This window comes from Siniperca chuatsi, linkage group LG10 (genome assembly GCF_020085105.1).
Source record: "Siniperca chuatsi isolate FFG_IHB_CAS linkage group LG10, ASM2008510v1, whole genome shotgun sequence".
In the NCBI taxonomy this organism is placed as follows: Eukaryota; Metazoa; Chordata; class Actinopteri; order Centrarchiformes; family Sinipercidae; genus Siniperca; species Siniperca chuatsi.
In genome coordinates this window covers 3,902,811-3,912,025 of record NC_058051.1, presented here as the reverse complement: position 1 = coordinate 3,912,025, position 9,215 = coordinate 3,902,811, and the positions used below count along the sequence as shown (strand labels likewise).

The following is a 9,215-nucleotide window of genomic DNA, read 5'->3' as shown; positions in this document are numbered from 1 at the left end:
TGTACCAGTGATGGGAATTACGGCTCTTTGAAGGGAGCCGGATCTTATGGCTCCGTTCCTTTCCGAGAGCCGGCTCTTTCGGCTCCCCATTTACTACCACTGCTGCTGGTCACTGCCTAAGTTACATTCTTATTTGTTGCAAGAAATACATATGCGAGAGTCTTCCTTTGAAATACAATTAAACATTAAAAGTGGAATATATCAAGAATAACTCCTAGTTGTATAAGAAAAATAACACCCTACTAATGAAATAGTATGGTTAATAAATAAATACACAACTCTATACAGACACATACAATATATTTCAATGTCATTTCTATGATGTAATGTGAAACAAAAACTATTTCGGCTCTAATCGGCTCTCAGACGAGAGTCGGCTCCCATCGCTCACTTAAAGGAGCCCTCTCATAGAGCCGATTCGTTCGCGACCGACACATCACTACAGGGTAGTCCACAGCCTGCGAACGCCACAGGTGTTTGTATGGGGTGTGAGAGCTGACATAGAACTGGATTACTTAGCTAACTGAGAGGAGAACAGACTTGTCAATGTTCGCCTGCTTCGGTTGAAAAAACCCCGTCAATTTTGATTGTACTGATGGAGAATACAAGCGAGTCGAAGTATCAGAGGTGAGGTCAATGTACACAGTGACGTGCCTATGGAGTGTGAGAGCTGACATAGAACTGGATTACTATGGGGTGTTTTTTGTGCTATCAATGAACTAACAGAGATTTGATGTATTTGTATTTGATAGAGAAATGACGGTATGTGTGACGTCATGACGGAGTCTAGCCATGGTATCTACTAATTGGTAAAATTGCCTCAATTAAGGTCAGTGTTCATGACTCCACCATAAGAGACTGGGCAAAAAAAACAAAACAGCCCCAGACCATCACACTACCACCACCATATTTTACTGTTGGTATGATATGATGGTTTAATATTATCTCCCTAGCTACACTGACTAAAACCTTCAACTTGCCCTTCAGATATTTTGCCTGTAAAATTTCTAAAGGAAGGTTTTTAACACAGTGTCCCCTTTTATTTTGCAAATTTTAAACTGCTCTCTATCAACAGTCCCTGAATTTTTAAAAACTGCTCAAATTCAACCACTTTTAAAAAGACTGTCTCTGATTGTAACAATTTTAGGCCCATCTCTACGCTCCCATTTTCAGCCAATGTTTTAGAAAAGGCCGTAGCAGATCAACTGCTAGCTTTTATTCATGAAAACAATATCTTTGAAAAATTCAGTTTTAGAAAAAAAACATAGTCCTGAGACTGCACTTCTCAAAAACTTATTGTTGGCAGTTGATGCTGGCCATAACTCCATTCTTGTTCTCCTGGATCTATGCGCAGTATTTGATACCATCGACCACAAGATCCTCTTACACCGTCTTGAAACCTGTGTGGGTATCGGTGACACTGCTCTGAAATGGTTTCAGTCCTACCTAAAAGACAGGTGTTTTTGCATTGGTATCGCTGATGCCAGGTCAGCTGCAACAGGTGTTCAGTGTGGGGTCCTCCAAGGCTCTGTGCTGGGCCCAATCTTATTTACCATTTACATGCTCCCTCTTGGCCACCTTATACGTAGACACAATATCATGTTCCATTTTTACGACGATACTCAGATCTACCTAAGCTGTGACCCTGCAAACAACTATCAGAACAATGTCAACCTGCAAAACTTCCTTCATGACATCCACAAGTAGATGTCACAAAATTTTCTGCAGCTTAATTTGGATAAGACTGAAATATTGATCATAGGTCAAGATAGTGCAAATACAAAAAACAGTCTAATAGAAACAGTCTTGGCTCTCTATCCCATTCAATAACCCAGCATTGCAGAAACTTGGTGTTAGTTTTGTCCACAAGCTCAGCTTAGACAAACATGTTAACTCAATGGTTCAATCCTGCTTTCATCATCTCAGAAACATCTCAAGGATCAGATAACTTCTTTCTGCCAAAAATCTCAAAATTGTTATTCATTCAGATTGATACTCAAAGATGATAGAGCCTTTGCAGTTAGGGGGCCGAGATTGTGGAATGACCTGCCTGAGGAGATCAGGGCTGCAAACTCTGTCTCGTCTTTTAAATCACTTTTAAAAACCCACTTTTTCAATATGGCTTTTCATTGTTTTCATTAATGTTTTATGACATTTTATTTCATTTCACTCTCTTTGTGTTTTTTGTGTTTTATAATGTGTTTTTTGTGTTTTATAATGTGTATGTGTATGTGTTTATAGCTTTTAGTTTGTTTTATTCTTTTTGTCTTAAATGTACTGTTTTGAAAGGTGCTATATAAAGTTTTTTATTATTATTTTATTCAGCCATGCTTGTTGTTTCATTGTTTATGTATGACGTCATTTAGTCAGATACTTACACCTGTTTTAGACCGAGTGAATTGCATTTATTGCAAACAGTCCCGAAAATATTGATTAAGCTGTGACTTCTGTTTTTCTTCACTTATGAATTTTTGTCCTACAAAGGGCACGTTTAGCAGATGACTACTTGTGAGAAAATCATTAATCTGACTGCTAAATCTGACATTTTCTGGACAGCATGTCTATCGGTCCTTGTCCCCTATCTGCCACAGGGAGATACAGGACAGATGCCCTCAGCCAGTGCTGACCAGACCAGAAAAAGTTCACTAGGAGCCACTGCACGTCTTTCACAAGGCCTGGCGGTGGCACTAAAACAATGAGCCTGTGCCTTAATGATGAAGCAACGAGGTTATTGACTATCAGAGCTCTTCCACTATAGGACAGCTGGGGCAGCAACCTGTAGCAAGCTCGTTGCCACCGTGAGTTCCTCCAGCAGAGACACAGGCACAGCACAATTCACCAGGTGAGGATCTTTATTATTACGAGCACACACACACACACACACACAATATTTCTATTATCTGCCACCATCTATGGTCACATGGTTCTGGTTGACCAGCCTTCGTTGTGTGGGTCTCCGTGGCTTCTCTCAGTGTTGCAGCTACTGGTTAGTTTCTTCAGCAGCCCTGTCTGGATCCTATGTGTGTGTCTCAGGTCCAGCACGCTACTGCATATAAAAGGGAGAGCATAATTAGACAATGTCTCTCAGCTGTGTCAATTAGCTCTCCCTGCTCACCTGAGCCACTCCCCCGCCTCTTCCTCTGGAGTAGAAAAACACAGATAGGCTATGACAGCTCTTCTTGTGGCAAAGTTGATGACAGATCTAAAATATGTCACAGCAGTGATCTGATTCAACAGAGACTGATTAATACTACATTGGGACTTGCAGCTGCATTCATAGATTTTTGAACACATCACACTGGGAATTAAAAAAACAAACAAATTGAAGCTATACACTTCAGGGTCATTGCAAGTTCATTCATTGTTTTTGACCATGCAGTAAAGTTCAATGCATTAGTCAAGTACATTATTAAAACAATGGGTTAATGTCACTGATCTCTATATAAAAAGTTGGTGGATAACGTTAATAGTGACAAATATTGAAGCCACCGGAAGTAGTCAGGCTATGTTTGTATTCCATAAACACAGCTGGTTGCGCTCTGTAGTCTACTTGCGAGTTGTCACCATGACAGGATGTGCTGGCTATTGTTGGAAGACTACATTTGGAAAAGGATGTGGTAAAAAATCTCACAGGGGAAAGCAATGTTGGAGCAAAGTGAAAGTGATTAGTAAGTAAGTAGTTGTCTAATAAAAGTGGGCTTTGTGATCTACAGGTACTGTCTGCCACGTTCCAGGTTAGTTGTGATGAAAATTAAGCATATCATTATCTGCACGCCACTTATTTTATAATATATTACTACTCCTTGACCTATTTCCTACTTACCAATGATGTTGTCAATTGGTAGAGTCCTTGAGTCCTCTCAGCACAATCCATGCTGTTCATACTGGAAACACAGTTTCCAGCTCCATCTAGTTAGTAACAAAACTAATGTAACAACAGGGCTATGCTCCAGTCTGTATAAGCCCTGAAATAAATGCTGAAACCTACTCCACAGTGCATCTAAAAGCAAAGCTGTTTGTTGCTAACAGGCTATAACTATAAACTTTATCAAAGAGGAAAGTCTTCAGCCTAGTCTTAAATATGGAGATGGTGTCTGCCTCTCGAACCCAAACTGAGACCTGATTCCACAGGAGAGGAGCTTGATAGCTGAAGGCTCTGGCTCCCATTCTACTTTTGGAGACTCTAGGAACCACAAGTAACCCTGCATCCTGGGAGCGCAGTGTTCTAATGGGGAAATAAGGTATTATAAGCTCTTTAAGATACGATGGTGCCTGACCATTAAGAGCTTTGTAGGTGAGGAGAAGGATTTTAAATTCTATTCTGGATTTTACACGGAGCCAGTGCAGAGAAGCTAATATGGGAGAAATATGATCTCTTTTCCTAGTTCTTGTCAGTACACGTGCCGCAGCATTCTGGATCAACTGGAGAGTCTTAAGGGACTTATTCGGGCAGCCTGATAATAAGGAACTGTAATAATCCAGCCTAGAAGTAACAAATGCATGGACTAGTTTTTCAGCATCATTCTGAGACAGGATGTGCCTGACCACCATCAGTGGTCTTCTGAAGAAGACCAAGTGAGGTTGAAATGATGTCTGCACTATGAAATGTCTTGGAGCAGCATGCTGTTGTGAGGATCTACTTGTTTTTCCCAGTTGATTCTTCTGAAAGAGTGTTTAGGAGGATGTGCATATATATCTACTTGTTGAAAATTCATCACTCACAAGATTTACAAATGTTAAAAGTATTTATTTAAGTTTGATCAAAATCAACTCATTTCTTTGAACATGCTCATGCAGCACCTGGGAGCTGCCCAGTGGCACTACAACTACAGTCCTACACCACACATTTATCTGTGTGCAGAAAGAAAACTATTTGTGTGTGGAGAGCAGGAGGTGGCTGACAAGACTGCAGGGAAGTAAGCTTACACACAACTCTCACAACCTTGTCAGCCCCAACCCACTCTGCTAAATTATGGAACTCCAATTTGACCTAAAAACATGACCAACACAAACTGTTTTGAATACACTGCAACACCGGCAAAAACTAGAGGGCAATCATCAGCAACTTAACTAACTAAACTCAGCGTCATAAAAGTCCCGGTGCACTTGAAGCTTCAACATCTCAGCTGCCCCGTTTGTGGTCAGAGGGCTTGCCACCTGAAGACCACAAATGGATTGTGAAGACCCTATTAAAGCTGGGGCCCATGGGAAAACTAGAGTTTCAAGACAACCTGAAGTTCTGGTACTTTCCACCACAGCCAAACCATCTGTACCACCAGCCTCCTGCTCCAGACCGTTTTTTTGCCCACCCACTTCTTGTCTGGATGCCCTACAAATTGTGGAAGGTGAAGGTGGTCTGTTCCAACCCTGCCTGTCGGCAGCACCAACTCACTGGAGCTGGGCTGCACAAGAGGGCACAGTGGGTCCTGGATGTGGACAGGATCTACAATATGATGACAGAGACTCTAACCTGCACCAAATGTAGATCCGCCCATGTGTTTTGGAGCCAGACTGTCCTTATGCAACTGGACTTGGCTCAGAGATCAGAATTTTGGGTCATCCTCACACAAAAGTGAGTAACGTCTCTTTTCTCTCTTGCCTTGTCAAATAGAATTATGCAAAACATTCTTACTGATATATCTGTCCATGACCAAGGTATGCGTGTGACATCCGGGTGATCTGGGTTCTACGGGAGAGTGCCCTGGGTAACAGCCCAACACGCGTTTTAAAGCAGCTGAGGGAGAACCACGCGGAGGAGTGGCTGCATTGTGTAGAAAGGTACACCACAGAGTGTGTAGACTTCCTCCAGCCGCCCGGACTGTTGCCCATGGCATTCTCTGAGCCTCCAGAGCCTGCTGTGGCGCCGAGCTGTAAGTGGCTCCTCTCCGTTTATAGCCAGGACATTTTAACAAGGCTGGAAGACATCAAGGCTGCAATAACATTGACCTATGGCACCATTCTAAAAATGGATTCGACGAAAAAGGTTAAACAACCTTTTTAAAAAAAATATATATATAGGCTACTGATATTATTAACTACTGCCTGTATTTCAGTGTTTCTGAATCATGTTCACAGAGGCCCTATACATTTTGTGTGCTTCAGATCACCAAGAAGCTTGCCAGAACAGCCAAGGGACAGCACTCTGGCTCACCTCTGTGGGAAATGAGTATGGTCAGATTCTGATCAGTGTGCTGACCGCTCAGGAGGGAGCTGGCCTGGACATGATGGCAGCAGACCTGGTAAAGAGATACCAGCAGGCCGGTGTGAATCCCCCTGTTGACTTATATGTGGACTGTGGCTGCTGTACTGAGGCAGGGGAGACCAAGCTGAAGGCCAGATTCAGCGTGTGGCCACACCTCACTATAAGGCTGGATATCTGGCACTTCATACGCAGACTTGCCCTGGGATGCGCAACAGATGCTCATCAGCTGTACTGAATATTTATGTCACGCCTATCAGCGTGCATATTTGAGTGGGATGCAGCTGATTTAGCTCTGTTGCGCGATGCAAAAAGACAGCAACTTCAATCCCAGGGCCTGTGTTTACTTACTGAGGGCAACATCAATAAACATCTATCAAGGGAGGAGCTGGCTCTCCAGTGCTGGAGGAGGACCGACTCCCTTGGAGTTCCCCTATTTGATAGGGAGAGGATGGATCACATCTGGCGTGTCCAGAGAAAGCACGTCAACTGCATCCAGGACCTGACGGGTGTTGCTCTATACACCAAGACAGGGGAGCTCACAAAGGGAGGTGTGCGGTTACCCATGTACAGATGTGCCAAAGGCGCTACATCATTAGTCTTTTCATTTACACCTAAAACGCTTCATACCAGGTTTGTGTCTGTCAGACATGTTGGTTCATGTGTTGTAATAACTTCATAATTTAATATTTAATAATGTACTTCTAGGGACCAGTGCCAACAGCCTGAAGTTTCAGATATACCTGCTGGAAGGACTGCATAGGTGGAACCAGGACTGTGGTAGTGCTGCCCTGTCTACTGGACCATCTGCTTTACGCAGCTACTCAGGTGACCTGCTTCATTTTGTAAACAAAAATTACGAGAAGCTGTTGAGCAGGAGGGTGGTACCGGAATTCAGTCCACCATCACGTTACACTGGTAAGCATTTGTGAACACATTGGTAATTCAACTCGGTTTTAAAATCTTTTATTAACTTTTGTAAATGATCCATTTTACCTCTATTGTTTCAGGAAAAAGGAAAATTGTGATGCAAAAATGATCATTCTCACTAATCGTGAATCATATTACAATTGAAATATCTGTCAAAATAATCACAATCTGATTTTTTTTTTTTTTTTTCATGCAGCCTGGCTCCCTGCACATCTGCATTGACCTCAGGTGCATCAATTCTGCCCTCTAGTTCGTCCTCTGAGGCTGGAGTTGATATGCAAGCTGAAGATGAAGATATGGTAAGTGTCAGTGTGATGACTCTTCACTATTTTCTGAGTACATATGAGCACATATTTTAATCATTCACAGCATCAATAAAGTGTCATTAAAGGTCAGTGTCAGTGAAGGTTTTACATTGCTATTTTCTAAACAGTTTCATCGTTTGCATGGGCTGTTGATGACCAAAATGTTCCTGGATATCAACACGGGGACAGACTTGCTGAGTGTTTGGTGGAACTTCCGGATCAGACCTCTATCTGTCTCAGCAACCAGCAGGCGTGCAAAGTTATAGCATTGTGGGAGAGCCTGGATGAAGGTGACAAGCAGCGGGTGGTTTATGCAGCACGACATCAGGACAGACTTTTGAGTGGACGGTTCAGAACACCAAAGAAGCCCTCAAAAACACCTGGTGTGGAGAGCACCACCCATTGCATGTTAGGTGCGAGTAGTGCACCTGCTCGGTGGCCCGACTGCTGTTGGTTGGTGGAAAATATTTTTATAAGACTCTGCAATCTTCACCCAAGCCCAGTAAGTACAGGTAAGGGGGCCGATTTGAGGTGGTCCTTAATTCTGAGGGACTATTATAAGATTAGGCAGCTTGTAGTTGGTAACTCCCTGGTGATGCAGGGAACAGAGATTCAGCTGGTGGAAGTGAACCAGAACACCCTCATCCGATGGCACAACAACAGGCAGAAGAGGCAGGAGCTCTTTGTGCTGCTCCAGGGCACTGCATTGCCTCCAGCCCTTCCGAGTCTGAAGAGCCTCTTCAGGAAGCAAGAGTACTTCCTGCTGAACCCATGCCAGCACGACAGGAGCATCAGTACCGGCTGCCGGAGAGTACAGCAGGTCGGGCACAACAGAGGCAGACAGCCTCTAATCAGCTCCCACGTCCCATCATGCCAAAGAGGCCAGTGAAGAGGCATGTGTTTGTCACACCCCCGGCACCAGGACCCTTTCTGACACCTCAGATCCTCACACCAGCAGGACAAACTGTACATCTAGTACCCATAGTTCTCAGTAGTGGGCACCGACCTACAAACCAGTGTGCCAACCAGCACAGTAAAAGCTGGAGCCACTCCAAAGAGGCCATATAGGCGAACTGTAGAACTTGTAAAAAAAAAAAAAAAGTGTGGCCAGTTCCGCACTGTTGACACTGGACACAGCCAGTACTGTGGCAGAGTGTATTCCCTCTGTCTGAATCTCTTCAAAAAGACCAGTGGTTGGAGGAAATGAGGAAAAAGTTCCCTAAATAATCATGTGAAATGTATTGTAAATAGTTAATAGTTGAAAATAATAGTAAATAGTTTAATATATTTTAAAATATTGTTTATTACTGATGTATTCTATGTTTCCTGTAAATAGCTGTATGAAAATCAATATTTCTACATTGGAAGTCTTCGTTGTATTTGTTGTGCTTTTTGTGGTGTGTTTTAATTAAATCTTTCAAAAGTGTTTCTTTATGTCTTTTTTCTATGAACAAACAAAACTGGTGTACAGCAGATGTACAAAGGGGTGTTTTTAATGACAGTTTGTGTAAACCAGCACAATAATAATAGTAATGATGACAACATTCAATAACAGTAACATGGTATGTTATTTACAAGCTAATTAACTTGACACTTGAAAAAAACACCATGCTATGAAACAGAGAAAAAGAAACATGCTTAGAGGAGGTCTTTTCACTTCTGGTAAATGTTGGGAGGTGGTCTCTGATATACACGAGGAGAAGTTTCAGAGTGAGGGTCAGCAATAGAAAGATCCGCTACCCAAGTCATGAGATGAGCCCTTAGCAGTGGGCATTTAGGTC

General features: G+C 42.7%; 1 protein-coding gene across 8 annotated transcripts; it reads left to right on the top strand.

Annotated features, from left to right (window-relative positions):
- Positions 1 to 101: 101 nt before the first annotated feature.
- Positions 102 to 8,860, top strand: LOC122882983. Of its 8 annotated transcripts, none has more exons than XR_006379506.1 (5): positions 102 to 627; positions 2,592 to 2,842; positions 5,259 to 5,983; positions 6,103 to 7,428; positions 7,563 to 8,860. XR_006379506.1 is itself a non-coding variant. In XM_044210996.1 (5 exons), the coding sequence occupies exons 2-4, from the start codon at positions 5,205 to 5,207 to the stop codon at positions 6,181 to 6,183; spliced, it is 777 nt and encodes a 258-aa protein (XP_044066931.1). In that variant the 5' UTR covers positions 2,270 to 2,842; positions 4,862 to 5,204; the 3' UTR covers positions 6,184 to 7,428; positions 7,563 to 8,860. The 8 variants fall into 8 exon arrangements, 2 of the variants coding, with proteins under 2 accessions (XP_044066931.1, XP_044066932.1); XR_006379507.1 differs by lacking the exon at positions 102 to 627 and having other exon boundaries at positions 2,270 to 2,842; positions 6,103 to 6,832; positions 6,908 to 7,428; XR_006379508.1 differs by lacking the exon at positions 102 to 627 and having other exon boundaries at positions 2,270 to 2,842; positions 6,103 to 7,117; positions 7,326 to 7,428.
- The last annotated feature ends 355 nt before the right edge of the window (positions 8,861 to 9,215 follow it).